Genomic DNA, 17545 nt, shown 5'->3' on the forward strand with positions numbered 1-17545 from the left:
TCACTTCATTCTGAAGGGTTCAATTCCTTCCATTTATTCATCTTCTGATGGTTCGACATGTTAGATGTTGACAATACAGAACTGAAGCTGCTGGTGATGTGTTCATGATGGACGTTCATTTTCCTTTGGACACTGACTCTTCTTCTGACCCCGTGTACAGAGTTAATACATCACACTGTCCAGATAGTCCACGTGATCTGTCTTAACACATGGTGGTGTTCAGTGTCTGTATTAACCCCTCTCTCTCTCAGTGCAGTGTTCATGTACTGGAGTGTCCAGTCAGTGTGTGTGTGTATTAACCCCTCTCTCTCAGTGCAGTGTTAATGTACTGGAGTGTCCAGTCAGTGTGTGTGTATTAACCCCTCTCTCTCAGTGCAGTGTTAATGTACTGGAGTGTCCAGTCAGTGTGTCTGTATTAACCCCTCTCTCTCTCAGTGCAGTGTTCATGTACTGGAGTGTCCAGTCAGTGTGTGTGTATGAACCCCTCTCTCACTCAGTGCAGTGTTAATGTACTGGAGTGTCCAGTCAGTGTGTGTGTATTAACCCCTCTCTCTCACTCTCACACCTCCCAGCTCCTGGTCTCTGTGTCTCTAGGTGTTGCAGTAGTTCTCCAGGTCCCAGAAGTTGCAGTAGTAGTGGCAGCACTGTTCCACGATTCCTCTCTTGCTCAGTCCATCCTCCGCACTGTCCTGGAGGACAACACCAGCGTCCGGACCATAGGGAGCGCTCGCTCTCAGCACGATCCCTAGGAGACCAGCACACAAGAGAGTTAGGGCCTCTGCTGTCTGGATAATATGCTGTCCTCTGAGTCTGCGACATTATTAGATAAAAGAGGTCTTTTAGGTGTTCACTGAAATGTTAACATGGTTAATTTGGGAAAAGAGGAGTGAATCACACAGCTGATTCTGGATTAATCTGCATTTGCCTCCTAGATGAACTGACAGTCAGGTCATTTAGCAAATAAATACCCAGGGCTCGTCAGTGTCTCCCTCTACCTTCACTTATCCCTTCGGTTTGTGGGGCTCTACTGTCCTGCTGTACTGGGACTGTAGCTCCTGTTGTAGCAGTAGCCCCACCCCCAGTTTCTTATATGTTGTTTTGTTTTCTTTGTTCCTCACCAATGGCCTCCTCCCTCCTGCCTCTCTTTGGACGGTAGAAGTACTCTCTTTCACCCCTCCCGTCCTCTGCTCTCTCCACAGCTCGGTCTCCTCTGCCTGGCCTGTAGAACACACCCTTCTCTCCACAGACAAAGAGCAGGGCCTCCACCAGGTGAGTCCCACACAGCCTGCGCAGTACCATGCCCTGGCCAGCAGGGGGCAGGCTAGAGAGTACAGCCAGGGCAGTCAGGAAGAGAAACAGGCGCCGCATCCTGCGAGACGGACAGAGAGCAGAGAGAGACTGCACTGGTCAGCACACTGATACTGCACTGAGGAGACAGGAGAGAGAGTGGACAGGTCAGCACACTGATACTGCACTGAGGAGACAGGAGAGAGAGAGTGGACAGGTCAGCACACTGATACTGCACTGAGGAGACGAGAGAGAGAGTTGACAGGTCAGCACACTGATACTGCACTGAGGAGACAGGAGAGAGAGACTGGACAGGTCAGCACACTGATACTGCACTCAGGAGACGAGAGAGAGAGTTGACAGGTCAGTACACTGATACTGCACTGAGGAGACAGGAGAGAGAGACTGGACAGGTCAGCACACTGATACTGCACTGAGGAGACCGGAGAGAGAGAGACTGGACAGGTCAGCACACTGATACTGCACTGAGGAGACAGGAGAGAGAGAGAGTGGACAGGTCAGCACACTGATACTGCACTAAGGAGACGGGAGAGAGAGAGACTGGACAGGTCAGCACACTGATACTGCACTGAGGAGACGGGAGAGAGAGAGACTGGACAGGTCAGCACACAGGAGAGAGAGAGACTGGACTGAGGAGACAGGAGAGAGAGAACCCATTGTGAACAGTAATGTATTAATTAGAGAATATTATCACTGACCAAACTGACACTACAGCACAGTATTACTGACTGACAGAACACAACAGCAAATTATTAACTGACCAATTGGACACTTCTGCACTTAAACACTGACTGCCTGGACACTACAGTACACGAATACCAACTGACTGAACACTACAGTACAATAACAGAAAGAGACTGAACACTCTGCACAATGTACACAAGAATACATTACCACAAGCTGACTGGACACATGTCCTCTGTCCAACTCACTGAACCCCTGATCACATAGAAGAAGACAGAAGAATTGAAAACACTCACACTCCTGGCAGTTCTGGGGTTCAGCTCCAGCTCTCCGGTCTTCCCTGGGCTGGAATATCACAGCAACACAGCGCAGAGCCCTCTGTCTGTCTCTGTGTGTCCTGTCTGGGTCTGTCTGTCTCTCTGCCTGTGAGCACAGTGTAGCTACACACAGGTACCTGTCTGTCTTGCTTTGTGTCTGTCAATGTCTGTGGTCTGTCTGTCTGTCTCTGTGCATCTGTGTCTTTACCTGGTGTCTGTAAGTGACTGTGGTCAGGTAACTGTGTTTGTCTATTTCTGTTGATAAACAATGTCTGTCTCTGTGAGCAAGTAGCTGTGTTTGTCAGTGTGTCTGTCTCTGTGAGCAGGTGTCTGTGTGTCTCTGTGATCAGGTAGCTGTGTGTCTGTCTCTGTGAGCAGGTGTCTGTGTGTCTCTGTGAGCAGGTAGCTGTGTGTCTGTCTCTGTGAGCAGGTGTCTGTGTGTCTCTGTGATCAGGTAGCTGTGTGTCTGTCTCTGTGAGCAGGTAGCTGTGCGTCTATGTGTCTCTGTCTGTGAGCAGGCTGTGATCAGGTCTGTCCTGTTGACTGGTTTCTGGTTGTCCGAGTCTGTCCTCCCTGTGTCTGCATGAGACGATGACAGTGCGGAGCTGCTCACCTCCTCTATATACATACTGACACACCCCCTTCCTCAAAGAGCCCCCATCTCTGTCCCTCCAGCTAGCAACAGCCCCCATCTCCCCCCATCTCCCCCCAGCCCTCACTTCAAACAGCCCATCTCTCAGACAAACACATCAAGGAGAAACAGAAACACTTATCTCCTGTCTTCCTGAGCGGTCTGGACAGCAGGAGAGACCGGGGGTGTCTGGAGAGCAGGAGAGACCGGGGGTGTCTGGAGAGCAGGAGAGACCGGGGGGTCTGGAGAGCAGGAGAGACTGGGGGTCTGGAGAGCAGGAGAGACCGGGGGTGTCTGGACAGCAGGAGAGACCAGGGGTGTCTGGAGAGCAGGAGAGACTGGGGGTCTGGAGAGCAGGAGAGACGGGGGGTCTGGAGAGCAGGAGAGACTGGGGGTGTCTGGACAGCAGGAGAGACCAGGGGTGTCTGGAGAGCAGGAGAGACTGGGGGTCTGGAGAGCAGGAGAGACGGGGGGTCTGGAGAGCAGGAGAGACGGGGGGTCTGGAGAGCAGGAGAGACGGGGGGTCTGGACAGCAGGAGAGAGAGAGAGTTTCACCCCCAGATCATGGAGGCCATCATGTTCAGCCCAGGACTGTACTCCTGGCTGACCTCCTGCCTCCTTCGGCATGAACGCCCTGGACATGTGCAGCTGAGTAATTGATTGATTAGGTGGCTTATCTGTGGAGTGCATTTCCCTGGGGGCTCATGGGGGTCCTGTCCTTGGCCACCAGCTGTAATTCCATCAGCACACAAGAGCCCTGCTGCTCTTTAATCAAAGAGCCCTGATCGCCTCAGCAGCCTCTGATGTCTCAGACTGCATGTGGGCTCAGGACCAGCTGCTCATCCTAATGTAGCAAACAGGCACAGAGCAGCAGACATAACCCCCCAGACACTGAGACACGGAGGCCAGGCTGTGGTCACTGAGCCTGTCCTCTCTGGGGATCCAGGTCTGTCTGTGTCCAGTGTGTGTGTCCAGGCTGTGGTCACTGAGCCTGTCCTCTCTGGGCAGCCAGGTCTGTCTGTGTCCAGTGTCTGTGTCCAGGCTGTGGTCACTGAGCCTGTCCTCTCTGGGCAGCCAGGTCTGTCTGTGTCCAGTGTCTGTGTCCAGGCTGTGGTCACTGAGCCTGTCCTCTCTGGGGATCCAGGTCTGTCTGTGTCCAGTGTCTGCGTCCAGGCTGTGGTCACTGAGCCTGTCCTCAGAAATCAACAGGACTTGGTTTATATGTCCCACTATATAACAAACAGACACTCCTTAGACATATAAATGGCCGACGCGGAAAACCGGGCTTTCACTGCGCTCCCGCCGCCGAAGGGGTTAACAGAGCGGCGTGACGTCACCTGGGAAGGAGGCGAGCTCTGTGACGACATCGCTTCCTGCAACAGCAGCACGAAAGTGAGAGAAATATGTCTGTCTGTGTGCTTTTACGTGGGTGTTTCCGCTGTCACACGCATACACACACACACACGCAGGGGACACTCTCACGCGGGTTGCGTGTCGGGGCTCCCTACCCCAGCGCGCCAGTGTGGAGTCCGGGTCTCGGGTCCGGCTGGACTCCCCACGCAAGGTGGTGGGATTGTGGCTGCGCTCCGCCGCCGGCTCGCGAGCTCCCGTGGGGGCGGCGCCGTCCCCGCGCGTCCGCGGCCACGTCCACGGCTCGGTGGGCACCACGGCCGCCGGGCGCCGAGCTGAGTGACTGCACCCACGGTCCCCGCGGACCGGGGGCGGGAGCGTGTTTGCCCCCCGCGGCGTGGGCCTTCTGCGGTCACTCGCCCGTGCCGGCGGTGTCTCCCCCCGAGTCCCGCTTTGCCCCGATGAGGATGAGCTCTCGTTTTCCCTGCGATCTGAGGCTCTGATGCTGCAGGACTCCTGCAGGACTCGTTCGGTCTCGAGAATCTCCTGCAGTAGCGCGCCGCGGCCGTGGCAGTGCCCGTGCGTGGGGCGGGGCGGGGCAGGACTCTGCCCCTGGTCTGGGTCAGGGGTGGCGATGCTCTGGGGCGGTACTGTGTGTGACTGTCGTGCCTGTCCATTTATCTGTTTCCACCATGATCTCACTGCGCTTTACTGCACTGTACTGTGTTTATACCCTGATCTCACTGGGTTTTACTGCACTGTACTGTGTTTATACCCCGATCTCACTGCGCTTTACTGCACTGTACTGTGTTTATACCCTGATCTCACTGCGCTTTACTGCACTGTACTGTGTTTATACCCTGATCTCACTGCGCTTTACTGCACTGTACTGTGTTTATACCCTGATCTCACTGCGCTTTACTGCACTGTACTGGGTTTATACCCTGATCTCACTGGGTTTTACTGCACTGTACTGGGTTTATACCCTGATCTCACTGGGTTTTACTGCACTGTACTGGGTTTATACCCTGATCTCACTGGGTTTTACTGCACTGTACTGGGTTTATACCCTGATCTTACTGGGTTTTACTGCACTGTACTGGGTTTATACCCTGATCTCACTGGGTTTTACTGCACTGTACTGGGTTTATACCCTGATCTCACTGGGTTTTACTGCACTGTACTGGGTTTATACCCTGATCTTACTGGGTTTTACTGCACTGTACTGGGTTTATACCCTGATCTCACTGCACTTTACTGCACTGTACTGGGTTTATACCCTGATCTCACTGCGCTTTACTGCACTGTACTGTGCTTTTACCCCTGATCTCACTGCACTTTACTTCACTGTACTGTGCTTTTACCCTGCTCTCACTGTCCTTTACTGCACTGTACTGTGCTTTTACCCTGCTCTCACTGGGTTTTACTGCACTGTACTGGGTTTATACCCTGATCTCACTACGTTTTACTGCGCTGTACTGTGTTTATACCCTGATCTCACTGCGCTTTACTGCACTGTACTGGGTTTATACCCTGATCTCACTGGGTTTTACTGCAGTGTACTGGGTTTATACCCTGATCTCACTGGGTTTTACTGCACTGTACTATGCTTTTACCCCTGATCTCACTGCGCTTTCCTGCGCTGTACTGTGTTTATACCCCTGATCTCACTGCGCTTTACTGCACTGTACTATGCTTTTACCCCTGATCTCACTGCGCTTTACTACACTGTACTGTGCTTTTACCCTGCTCTCACTGTCCTTTACTGCACTGTTCTGTGCTTTTACCCTGCTCTCACTGGGCTTTACTGCGCTGTACTGTGCTTTTACCCTGCTCTCACTGTCCTTTACTGCACTGTACTGTGCTTTTACCCTGCTCTCACTGGGCTCTACTGCACTGTACTGTGCTTTTACCCTGCTCTCACTGGGTTTTACTGCACTGTACTGGGTTTATACCCTGATCTCACTGCGTTTTACTGCGCTGTACTGTGTTTATACCCTGATCTCACTGCGCTTTACTGCACTGTACTATGCTTTTACCCCTGATCTCACTGCGCTTTACTACACTGTACTGTGCTTTTACCCTGCTCTCACTGTCCTTTACTGCACTGTTCTGTGCTTTTACCCTGCTCTCACTGGGCTTTACTGCGCTGTACTGTGCTTTTACCCTGCTCTCACTGTCCTTTACTGCACTGTACTGTGCTTTTACCCTGCTCTCACTGGGCTCTACTGCACTGTACTGTGCTTTTACCCTGCTCTCACTGGGCTCTACTGCACTGTACTGTGCTTTTACCCTGCTCTCACTGGGTTTTACTGCACTGTACTGGGTTTATACCCTGATCTCACTGCGTTTTACTGCGCTGTACTGTGTTTATACCCTGATCTCACTGCGCTTTACTGCACTGTACTGTGCTTTTACCCCTGATCTCACTGCGCTTTACTACACTATACTGTGCTTTTACCCTGCTCTCACTGTCCTTTACTGCACTGTTCTGTGCTTTTACCCTGCTCTCACTGGGCTTTACTGCGCTGTACTGTGCTTTTACCCTGCTCTCACTGTCCTTTACTGCACTGTACTGTGCTTTTACCCTGCTCTCACTGGGCTTTACTGCACTGTACTGTGCTTTTACCCCGCTCTCACTGGGCTTTACTGCGCTGTACTGTGCTTTTCCCATGTCGCTGACTGAGCCAGGGCCTCAGGAGAGGGTGACTGACAGGAGGGATTAAGGGGGATTCCTCAGCGGGATTAGGGACACAGCGAGAAGGACACACAGGCTGCGGCTCGTCTCAGCCCGGAGTCTGCAGGCGTCGGGTAGGACAGAGGGAGAGGTGCGCTGTCCGGTTCAGGAGAGCAACAGTTCGGCATCCGTCTGGGGACAGGGCAGGGGTGCGAGAGCAGGCGAGACAGACTCCAGTCAGCGCTGCGCTCTGGGTGAAGGAGAACTCCCGTCTTCCTAGTGCGAGTGTCTCGGACACAGACAGGTCGGTACACACACACGCCTGCTGGACAGACCCCTGCTCTCGGCACACACACACGCCTGCTGGACAGACCCCTGCTCTCCGCACACACACACGCCTGCTGGACAGACTCCTGCTCTCGGCACACACGCACGCCTGCTGGACAGACTCCTGCTCTCGGTACACACACACACCTGCTGGACAGACTCCTGCTCTCGGCACACACACACGCCTGCTGGACAGACTCCTGCTCTCGGCACACACACACGCCTGCTGGACAGACTCCTGCTCTCGGCACACACACACGCCTGCTGGACAGACTCCTGCTCTCGGTACACACACACGCCTGCTGGACAGACTCCTGCTCTCGGCACACACGCACGCCTGCTGGACAGACTCCTGCTCTCGGTACACACACACACCTGCTGGACAGACTCCTGCTCTCGGCACACACGCACGCCTGCTGGACAGACTCCTGCTCTCGGTACACACACACACCTGCTGGACAGACTCCTGCTCTCGGCACACACACACGCCTGCTGGACAGACTCCTGCTCTCGGCACACACACACGCCTGCTGGACAGACTCCTGCTCTCGGCACACACACACGCCTGCTGGACAGACTCCTGCTCTCGGCACACACACGCCTGCTGGACAGACTCCTGCTCTCGGTACACACACACGCCTGCTGGACAGACTCCTGCTTGGTCTCTTGGTCTCTGTTTTCTTCTTCTCACTGTTTTATTGCACATTGACATGTAAGGAGCTGCGACTGCAGGGTGGTGACACAGACAGCGCCCCCTACAGGACACAGAACCACACAAACAGCGTCTCTGCTCATTTCTCACCTGCAGCAGGAACAGCTGCTGCTCCTCCCACTGGAGCAGACCTGTGTCCTGTCCCTGCTCTGTGTGTGTGAGTGTGTGTGTGTGTGTGTGAGGCTGGACAGTCACAGTAGTGTTTCACTGGAGCAGACCTGTCTCCTGTCCCTGCTGTGTGTGTGTGAGTGTGTGAGGCTGGACAGTCACAGCAGTGTGTGTCACTGGTGTGTGTGTGTGAGGCAGACTGGACAGTCACAGCAGTGTGTGTCACTGGTGTGTGTGTGTGAGGCAGAGTGGACAGTAACAGGAGTGTGTGTCACTGGTGTGTGTGTGTGAGGCAGAGTGGACAGTCACAGCAGTGTGTGTCACTGGTGTGTGTGTGTGAGGCAGAGTGGACAGTATCAGCAGTGTGTGTCACTGGTGTGTGTGTGAGGCAGACTGGACAGTAACAGCAGTGTGTGTGTGTGTGTGTGAGACAGGCTGGACAGTCACAGCAGTGTGTGTCACTGGTGTGTGTGAGGCTGGACAGTCACAGCAGTGTGTGTCACTGGTGTGTGTGTGTGAGGCAGACTGGACAGTAACAGGTCTGTCTTTTACCACAGATGGACCTGGAGAGGATCTTGAAGAGCATAGAGCTGGGAGAACAAGACAGAGTCCAGAGAGACCTCAACACCTACAACCAGGAGGTACTGGAGTGTCCAGTCAGTGTGTCTGTACGAACCCCTCTCTCTCTCTCTCAGTGCAGTGTTCATGTACTGGAGTGTCCAGTCAGTGTGTCTGTATGAACCCCTCTTTCTCTCAGTGCAGTGTTAATGTACTGGAGTGTCCAGTCAGTGTGTCTGTATTAACCCCTCTCTCTCTCAGTGCAGTGTTCATGTACTGGAGTGTCCAGTCAGTGTGTGTGTATTAACCCCTCTCTCTCTCAGTGCAGTGTTCATGTACTGGAGTGTCCAGTCAGTGTGTCTGTATTAACCCCTCTCTCTCTCAGTGCAGTGTTAATGTACTGGAGTGTCCAGTCAGTGTGTCTGTATTAACCCCTCTCTCTCTCTCAGTGCAGTGTTCATGTACTGGAGTGTCCAGTCAGTGTGTGTGTATTAACCCCTCTCTCTCTCAGTGCAGTGTTCATGTACTGGAGTGTCCAGTCAGTGTGTGTGTATTAACCCCTCTCTCTCTCAGTGCAGTGTTCATGTACTGGAGTGTCCAGTCAGTGTGTGTGTATTAACCCCTCTCTCTCTCAGTGCAGTGTTAATGTCCTGGAGTGTCCAGTCAGTGTGTCTGTATGAACCCCTCTCTCTCTCAGTGCAGTGTTCATGTACTGGAGTGTCCAGTCAGTGTGTGTGTATGAACCCCTCTCTCTCTCAGTGCAGTGTTCATGTACTGGGGTGTCCAGTCAGTGTGTCTGTATTAACCCCTCTCTCTCTCAGTGCAGTGTTAATGTACTGGAGTGTCCAGTCAGTGTGTGTGTATTAACCCCTCTCTCTCTCAGTGCAGTGTTAATGTACTGGAGTGTCCAGTAAGTTTGTCTGTATTAACCCCTCTCTCTCTCTCCAGAATGCTCAGTGCTTCTTCTTCAATGTGGAAGAGAGGGAGAGAAGGAAGGTGAGTTCACATGAGTTTGAGGAAAGACAGAATCAGACAGAGATAAGGAATCATTCCGGAGTTCACTCTTCCAAAGAAAGTTTTCAGAAATGTGCAGGAATGTCGAGGGGCCCCTTCAGCGCTCTTGTGTCCACACGCCCTCTCCCAGGGCGGAGATTAGCCGTTGTGCTGTGTCAGAGCTTCCCAATCCCTGCTCTCTCAGGGTTCAGGTGCAGCTTAGTGTGATTAAGCGATTGGGTGGCAGTGTGGTAATCTGGCGATCAGCACTTCTCTCCCTGTCCACTCAGGACTCCTCCTGTGTTCCAGCGCGGTCTGCCTGCGCAATCCCACAGCGCACCACAGGCGCTGCTGCCGGGAGTCGAGTGACACAGCCCGACCGCTCAGAGTGCGCTCTCACACTGAGCGGCTCAGCTGTCTCCAGCTGACCCCTCTCACTGACCCTCTCACTGCCCCAGGGGTCACTGTCACATGTCCACCCCAGGCCGGTCTAGGTTAGTGCCACCAGTCCAGGTCACTGTCTGCTAAAGACATAGCCCACAGGGTGGTACAGTAGTCAGCACTCCTGCATCTCAGCTCTGGGGTCCGGGGTTCATCTCCAGCCTGAAGCACCTTCTGTGTAGAGTCTGCATGTTCTCTTCCCATCAGTTAGGCTTCCATTTTGGATAGTGACCAGGTGGCAGAGTGACATCAGCAGTATGATGGAGCTCATCAGCCCTGTGACATCAGCAGTGTGACAGAGCTCATCAGCCCTGTGACATCATCAGTGTGACAGAGCTCATCAGCGCAGTGGCAGTAGCCTACTGTCTGGATAAAGAACAGGTTCTGTTTGATTCTGTCTACCTTGTGTGCAAAATATATGATCAGATCCACGTAGCCCTGAGACTGGTATCCCTGCCTCATCCTCCTGACGTATCATCCTGCTGTTCGGCTGCAGTCTTCTTCACACACACTTTCCATGATCCAGTTCCCTGGAACAATGTCCTCGCTAGAGCCACTGTCCCGGGGGTCAGCCCGGGGTGGACTTGTCACCAGTGGGGCTCTGAGTCCCCCTACTCTCATGTTTCACCACTGCGTCCGTCTTCTCTTCCTCTGTTCATGCTCTTGTCTGCTTTCACTCTCCTCCTCTTCCTCCCTGACCACTGGCGCTACAGCAACAGGAGCTGGAAGAGGTAACTTCCCCCAACCCCAGTGCTTCTCTAGACAGCGTTAGACTTCCAGAGCTGTGTCCGCTGTGTGTGTCTGTGTGTCCACTGTCTGTCCATTCCTGTGTGTGTGTGTCCACTGTCTGTCCATTCCCATGTGTGCGTGTGTCCTCTGTCTGTCCATTCCCATGTGTGTGTGTGTCCACTGTCTGTCCATTCCCATGTGTGTGTGTGTCCTCTGTCTGTCCATTCCCGTGTGACTGGCCCAGTCCAGACTCCTCTGTCTGCTGTGTGAGAGAGCAGAGACTGGCCCAGTCCAGACTCCTCTGTCTGCTGTGTGAGAGAGCAGAGACTGGCCCAGTCCAGACTCCTCTGTCTGCTGTGTGAGAGAGCAGAGACTGGCCCAGTCCAGACTCCTCTGTCTGCTGTGTGAGAGAGCAGAGACTGGCCCAGTCCAGACTCCTCTGTCTGCTGTGTGAGAGAGCAGAGACTGTTAAAGTTATTAGCAGGTCTGAGTCAGCAGGACTCTCAAAGCCCTGCACTGACCTTGAGGGATGAGCTGCTGTCCTCTGACAGTGCACCTCTCTAATCTTCACTCAGCAGAGCCACGCTGTTACTGCGCTTTCACCACAATCTCACTGTGCTTTACTGCACTGTACTGTGTTTTTACCCTGGTCTCACTGGGCTTTATTACAGGTACATCTGACACTGCCCTGTTCATGACTTAACTCCAACTCAAGTCTGTAAATGTTACTACAACATCAGTCACTGCAGGAAACATTAGGAAATTACGATGCGTGTGATCTGGACAGGATTCGATAATCACACTGTTTGGTTTGTGAGAGTAGTGCTCCTGGGTTTTGGGAAAGGCTGTGTTGGATAGGGAATGCTCTCTGGGATTTGGGAAAGGCTATGTTGGATAGGGAATGCTCTCTGGGATTTGGGAAAGGCTGTGTGGGATAGGGAATGCTCTCTGGGTTTTGGGAAAGGCTGTGGGATATGGAATGCTCTCTGGGTTTTGGGAAAGGCTGTGGGATAGGGAATGCTCTCTGGGTTTTGGGAAAGGCTGTGGGATAGGGAATGCTCTCTGGGTTTTGGGAAAGGCTGTGTTGGATAGGGAATGCTCTCTGGGATTTGGGAAGGCCTGTTACCCTCCCGTCTCTCACTGACTCTGTGTGTCTCTCCCATCGCTGGCCTCAGTTCCGGCGTAACAAATTTCGGGTGCATGTTCCCGACTCTGATTCCGACTACGATTCGGATCGCTCCGATGATCCCGAGCTCAAGCTGCGGCAGGTGAGATGCGAGATGTCCCTGCTGTCCCTGGTTATTCCTCGTATTCCCTTTAGTCCTGGGATAATCCTGAACTGGAATTGGTTGAAGCTCATGTGTACCGCAGCAGAATTAAAAGATTCAGAGTTTTACAAAATGAAAAACATGTCAGTTATGTATATTAAACAAACATGAGACACTGAGAAATTCCTGAAACGAGAAAATGAGAAAGAACAGTGTCCGTCATAGCAGTGTCTCCAACCCTGGTCCTCTGGGGCTCTGGGGGTCTTCAGTCAGGGGTTAAAGGTCAGTGTGAGGACAGTAACTGGCTCAGTTTAGTCCCTGAGAGCCCCAGTCCTTCAGGGGCCCTGGGGGTCTTCACTCAGGGGTTAAAGGTCAATGTGATCCTGGGCTCATGAGGACAGTGACTGGCTCAGTTCAGTCCCTGAGACCCCAGTCCTTCAGGGGCTCTGGGGGTCTTCAGTCAGGGGTTAAAGGTCAGTGTGAGGACAGTAACTGGCTCAGTTCAGTCTCTGAGACCCCAGTCCTTCAGGGGCTCTGGGGGGTCTTCAGTCAGGGGTTAAAGGTCAGTGTGAGGACAGTAACTGGCTCAGTTCAGACCCTGAGACCCCAGTCCTTCAGGGGCTCTGGGGGTCTTCAGTCAGGGGTTAAAGGTCAGTGCTCTCAGTTCTGCAGCTTCACTGTGCAGTTTCCTCTCAGAACAGTTCTAACCTCAGCAAAGAGGAAACTCCTTTCTGGCCACGACTCACTCTGTCCCTCTCTCCCTCTCTCCCTCTCTCTCTCCTCTCCCCTCACTCTCCCCTCTCTCTCCCCTCTCTCTCCCCTCTCCCCTCTCTCTCTCCCCTCTCTCTCTCCCCCCTCTCTCTCCCCTCTCTCTCTCCTCTCTCTCCTCTCTCTCTCCTCTCCCCTCTCCCCTCTCTCTCTCCCCTCTCTCTCTCCCCTCTCTCTCTCCTCTCTCTCCTCTCTCTCTCCTCTCTCTCTCTCCCCTCTCTCTCTCCCCCCTCTCTCTCCTCTCTCTCCCCTCTCTCTCTCCCTCAGAGGCTGGGACAGGCCCTGATCCAGTTTCTCGCCCAGGACCTCCAGCCCTGCTGCCTCCTCTCCTGCCTGGAAACCATCCGCATCCTGTCGCGAGACAGGCTGGCTCTGGGGCCCTTCAGTTCGGAGGAGGGGGTTCGGACGCTGGCTCGGCTGGCTGGGATACAGAGCGCAGACAGAGAGGTCGCCCGTGGGGGTGGTGAGGACGTCACTGTCTCCAGGACTGAAGCAGTGAAGGCCCTCTGCAATGTGGTCTACAACAGCCAGGGGGCGCAAGAGCAGGCCTGCAGACTGAGGTGAGCGAGCAGGAGATCCCATCAGGAGATAGAGGGGCTGTCCCACTGTATAGACTCCTTTCTTGGACCCTTTACTTTTATGGCTCTACAGACAGTAGTGTCAGTGTGTCTGTATTAACCCCTCTCTCTCTCAGTGCAGTGTTCATGTACTGGAGTGTCCAGTCAGTGTGTCTGTATGAACCCCTCTCTCTCAGTGCAGTGTTAATGTACTGGAGTGTCCAGTCAGTGTGTCTGTATGAACCCCTCTCTCTCAGTGCAGTGTTAATGTACTGGAGTGTCCAGTCAGTGTGTGTATATTAACCCCTCTCTCTCAGTGCAGTGTTAATGTACCTCCTCTGTCTTCAATCCTCTCCCTCTCAGGCTGCTGTCAGGTCTAGCAGGACGTTTGAAACTCAGCGCAGAGAGCAGGTCTCCCCCTGCTGGACAGTTCTATGACCTGCGACTGATCTTCCTGCTGACCGCACTGAGGCCGGAGCTGAGGTGTCAGCTAGCCAGGGAAGTATGTGTCCAGTCAGTGTGTCTGTATGAACCCCTCTCTCTCTCAGTGCAGTGTTAATGTACTGGAGTGTCCAGTCAGTGTGTCTGTATGAACCCCTCTCTCTCTCAGTGCAGTGTTCATGTACTGGAGTGTCCAGTCAGTGTGTCTGTATTAACCCCCCTCTCTCTCTCAGTGCAGTGTTCATGTACTGGAGTGTCCAGTCAGTGTGTCTGTATGAACCCCTCTCTCTCTCAGTGCAGTGTTCATGTACTGGAGTGTCCAGTCAGTGTGTCTGTATTAACCCCTCTCTCTCTCAGTGCAGTGTTAATGTACTGGAGTGTCCAGTCAGTGTGTCTGTATGAACCCCTCTCTCTCTCAGTGCAGTGTTAATGTACTGGAGTGTCCAGTCGGTGTGTGTGTATGAACCTCTTTCCCTCTCCAGGAGAGAGGGGTGTCTCTCCTGACAGATGTCCTAGAGCGGGCCCTGTGTGTGCGCTGGGGGGACAGTTATGAAGTGCTGACTGACCGTCTGGTGCCCCCACTCTCTCAGGAGGACTCTCAGCTTGCCATTGAGATCCTCAAGATCCTTTTCAATATCACCTGCAACATCCACAAGGCGTCAGTAGATGAGGTGAGAATAATCACAATGCGTAACCCATCCTTGCAGACGAAGCAGCAGATTTCTGAGTCACTGTGAAAAGGCTTGACCTTGTATGGGTCAGAACTGGGCAAAGTACAGACAGCCCCACTGGTCCTCTTACAAATAGCCAATTGCATAAATCATAAAGCACTTTCAGGGTGGAGTAACTGTCCTTTGCCTTAAGATGATCCGGAGCAGTGGACCAGTCAGAGAGCAGAACCCACCAGAGCACAGAGGCTGTCAGAGTAGGTCAGTCAGCGCAGGGCAACACCCGGCCACAGATCCAGCCAAAGGCAGAGACATGGAAGAGCAGGGCACCAATCCGGGTAATGAGCCAGTCACAAGCTGGGAATATCGCTGCAAAAAAACCCCAGAGCAGTGAGCCGGGCGGGACAGTGAGCCGGGCGGGACAGTGAGCCGGGCGGGGCAGCGAGCCGGGCGGGGCAGTGAGCCGGTAAGAGCAGTGAGCCGGGCGGAGCAGTGAGCCGGGCGGGACAGTGAGCCGGGCAGAGCAGTGAGCCGGGCGGGACAGTGAGCCGGGCGGGGCAGCGAGCCGGGCGGGGCAGTGAGCCGGTAAGAGCAGTGAGCCGGGCGGAGCAGTGAGCCGGGCGGGACAGTGAGCCGGGCGGGACAGTGAGCCGGGCGGGACAGTGAGCCGGGCGGAGCAGTGAGCCGGGCGGGGCAGTGAGCCGGTAAGAGCAGTGAGCCGGGCGGAGCAGTGAGCCGGGCGGGACAGTGAGCCGGGCGGGACAGTGAGCCGGGCGGAGCAGTGAGCCGGGCGGGGCAGTGAGCCGGTAAGAGCAGTGAGCCGGGCGGGACAGTGAGCCGGGCGGGGCAGTGAGCCGGGCGGAGCAGTGAGCCGGGCGGGACAGTGAGCCGGGCGGGGCAGCGAGCCGGGCGGAGCAGCGAGCCGGGCGGGGCAGCGAGCCGGGCGGGACAGCGAGCCGGGCGGGGCAGCGAGCCGGGCGGGGCAGTGAGCCGGGCGGGACAGTGAGCCGGGCAGAGCAGTGAGCCGGGCAGGGCACCTGCCAGAAGAGGCAGCACACCGAGGCCCCGTCACTGAGGGGCGAGAGCAGTTGAATTGTTGATCCGTGTGTCTCGGGGGTACTGGGAACAGAAATGACTGAGTAGTTCGGGCTGGCATCAGACCCTACTGGAGCCTCGTGAGTGATGGGGCGGGACGGAGCAGTGGCTCTGTGGCTCAGGACCTGCGCCTGTGACTGGGAGGCTGCCGGTTCGAATCCCACGGCCGGCAGAGGAATCCTACTGCGTTGGGCCCCTGAGCAAGGCCCTGAACCCCTGCTGCTCCAGGGGCGCCGTATAAAAGGCTGACCCTGCGCTCTGACCCCCAGCTTCTCTCAATGTGTGTGTGTCTCATGGAGAGCAAGCTGGGGTCTGAGAGAAGACACATTCCTCATGCAAGACACTGTACAGTATATGGCCAATAAAGGGATCTCCCATCCCTTCTCTCTCTTAATGTTGTCTCTGTCTCCGCAGGAGGAGGCTGCTCTCTACCGCCACCTGGCGGCCATGCTGCGCCACTGCCTGCTGGTGAACTGCGAGGGGGAGGAGCAGAGGGAGGAGCTGCAAGGGTAACTGGGAGACGTGTGTGCGTGGGGCCTGCGCGGGCGGCTGGGGGGGCGGGGGGCCGCCGAGCTGCTGTACTGATTCTGCCCCCTGCTCCTGTCCCCCAGCCACACGGTGAACGTGCTGTCTCTGCTGCCCCTGTCCTGCCTGGACGTCCTGCTGGCGGTCAGGGTGGGCCCGGGCTCGGCCGAGTACATGGGCATCAACATGGACTGCGTGGAGGCGCTGCTGGGCTTCATGGAGAGGCGGCTGGACCGGGTCAGAACAGAACCACTGGTGCCTAGTTCAGGGCTGTGTGGAGCAGCGGAACCCAGATCGATGGGGGGCGGAAGTGGGGCTGATCTCGGGGGGCCGTAGAAAGTGGGGGTCCTTGCCGGCTCCAAGTGGGGCGCTGGTGAACTGTGTGACTCGGGGGGGGGTGTCTGTGTGTGCTGACGAAGACGACGGTCGCTCTTGCTCCTGGCAGGGCGAGAAGCTGAGGGAGAAGCTGACCCCTGTGCTGAACCTGCTGACCGAGAGCTCCCGGGCGCACAGAGAGACGCGCCGCTACCTGCGCAGCCAGGTGTGTCCCTACGCGCTGGCCAGTCGGTCCAGCCAGGCCAGTCAGGCCAGTCCCTCAGCGCTGTCCAGTCAGGCCAGTCAGGCCAGTCCCTCAGCGCTGTCCAGTCGGTCCAGCCAGGCCAGTCCCTCAGCGCTGTCCAGTCAGTCCAGTCCCTCAGCGCTGTCCAGTCGGTCCAGCCAGGCCAGTCAGTCCAGTCCCTCAGCGCTGTCCAGTCAGGCCAGTCCCTCAGTCTTACTGCACAGCGCTGTCCTGTCAGTCCAGTCCCTCCGCGCTGTCCAGTCAGGCCAGTCCCTCAGCGCTGTCCAGTCGGTCCAGCCAGGCCAGTCAGTCCAGTCCCTCAGCGCTGTCCAGTCGGTCCAGTCACTCAGTCTTAGTGTACAGTGGTGTCCAGCTGGTCAGTGTTAGTGTACTGTGGTGTCCAGCCGGTCAGTGTAAGTGTAAAGTGACCTCTCTCTGACCTCTCAGGTCCTCCCCCCTCTCAGAGACGTCCTCAGTCGTCCAGAAGTGGGCTCGACGCTCCGGAACAAGCTGGTCCGCCTGATGACCCATGTGGACACCGACGTCAAGCACTGTGCTGCAGAGCTGCTGTTTGTGCTTTGCAAAGAGAACGGTACTGACCGAGCACTGACTCAATACAGCTCCGGCACAGAGCAGAGTGACCCCACACTCCCAGCCTCCGACCGCAGAGCAACTGGACATGGCCTTGAATCTGATATCAGGCAGTATGGGGGTGACTGACCCCACACTGCCCTGATACTGCCCCGATACTGCCCCCACACTGCCCCGATACTGACACACTGCCCTGATACTGCCCCGATACTGACCCCACACTGCCCCGATACTGACA

General features: G+C 55.3%; 2 protein-coding genes across 9 annotated transcripts in view; one reads left to right on the forward strand and one right to left on the reverse strand.

The window, feature by feature from the left end:
• LOC148654242 (insulin-like) lies at positions 1 to 4862 on the reverse strand. Of its 3 annotated transcripts, none has more exons than XM_088646233.1 (3): positions 4449 to 4862; positions 1119 to 1369; positions 1 to 745 (listed from the first exon to the last, which is right to left on the reverse strand). In XM_088646233.1, exons 2-3 carry the CDS (start codon positions 1366 to 1368, stop codon positions 591 to 593), a joined length of 405 nt encoding a protein of 134 aa, XP_088502359.1. In that variant the 5' UTR covers position 1369; positions 4449 to 4862; the 3' UTR covers positions 1 to 590. The 3 variants fall into 3 exon arrangements, with proteins under 3 accessions (XP_088502359.1, XP_088502357.1, XP_088502358.1); XM_088646231.1 differs by lacking the exon at positions 4449 to 4862 and adding an exon at positions 2289 to 4343; XM_088646232.1 differs by lacking the exon at positions 4449 to 4862 and having other exon boundaries at positions 1119 to 4343.
• LOC148654243 (chaperone Ric-8A) overlaps positions 4263 to 17545 on the forward strand; it is a 15473-nt gene continuing 2190 nt past the window's right edge. Inside the window, exons 1-13 of one of the 6 annotated variants that reach the window (XM_088646165.1) lie at positions 4314 to 4332; positions 6982 to 7271; positions 8672 to 8755; positions 9621 to 9668; positions 10820 to 10837; positions 12011 to 12103; positions 13139 to 13431; positions 13792 to 13930; positions 14352 to 14540; positions 16047 to 16141; positions 16244 to 16394; positions 16603 to 16698; positions 17164 to 17308. In XM_088646165.1, coding sequence (XP_088502291.1) covers positions 8672 to 8755; positions 9621 to 9668; positions 10820 to 10837; positions 12011 to 12103; positions 13139 to 13431; positions 13792 to 13930; positions 14352 to 14540; positions 16047 to 16141; positions 16244 to 16394; positions 16603 to 16698; positions 17164 to 17308 — 1351 coding nt within the window. In that variant the 5' untranslated portion in view covers positions 4314 to 4332; positions 6982 to 7271. Of the gene's footprint in view, positions 4333 to 6927; positions 7272 to 8669; positions 8756 to 9620; positions 9669 to 10819; positions 10838 to 12010; positions 12104 to 13138; positions 13432 to 13791; positions 13931 to 14351; positions 14541 to 14733; positions 14876 to 16046; positions 16142 to 16243; positions 16395 to 16602; positions 16699 to 17163; positions 17309 to 17545 lie in introns of those variants that run through there. The other 5 variants (XR_015941289.1, XM_088646166.1, XM_088646164.1 and 2 more) reach the window with 5 other exon arrangements.

The sequence above is a fragment of the Lepisosteus platostomus genome, chromosome 9 (genome assembly GCF_059453375.1).
Source record: "Lepisosteus platostomus isolate fLepPlt1 chromosome 9, fLepPlt1.hap1, whole genome shotgun sequence".
Lineage (NCBI taxonomy): Eukaryota > Metazoa > Chordata > Actinopteri > Semionotiformes > Lepisosteidae > Lepisosteus > Lepisosteus platostomus.

Excerpts from the sequence above, each read along its gene's own strand:
- LOC148654242 (XM_088646233.1), bottom strand. The coding sequence starts at position 1,368 with ATGCGGCGCCTGTTTCTCTTCCTGACTGCCCTGGCTGTACTCTCTAGC. Across the intron at positions 746-1,118 it reads CAGGAGGGAGGAGGCCATTG|GGATCGTGCTGAGAGCGAGC; the intron begins GTGAGGAACAAA and ends CTGGTCTCCTAG.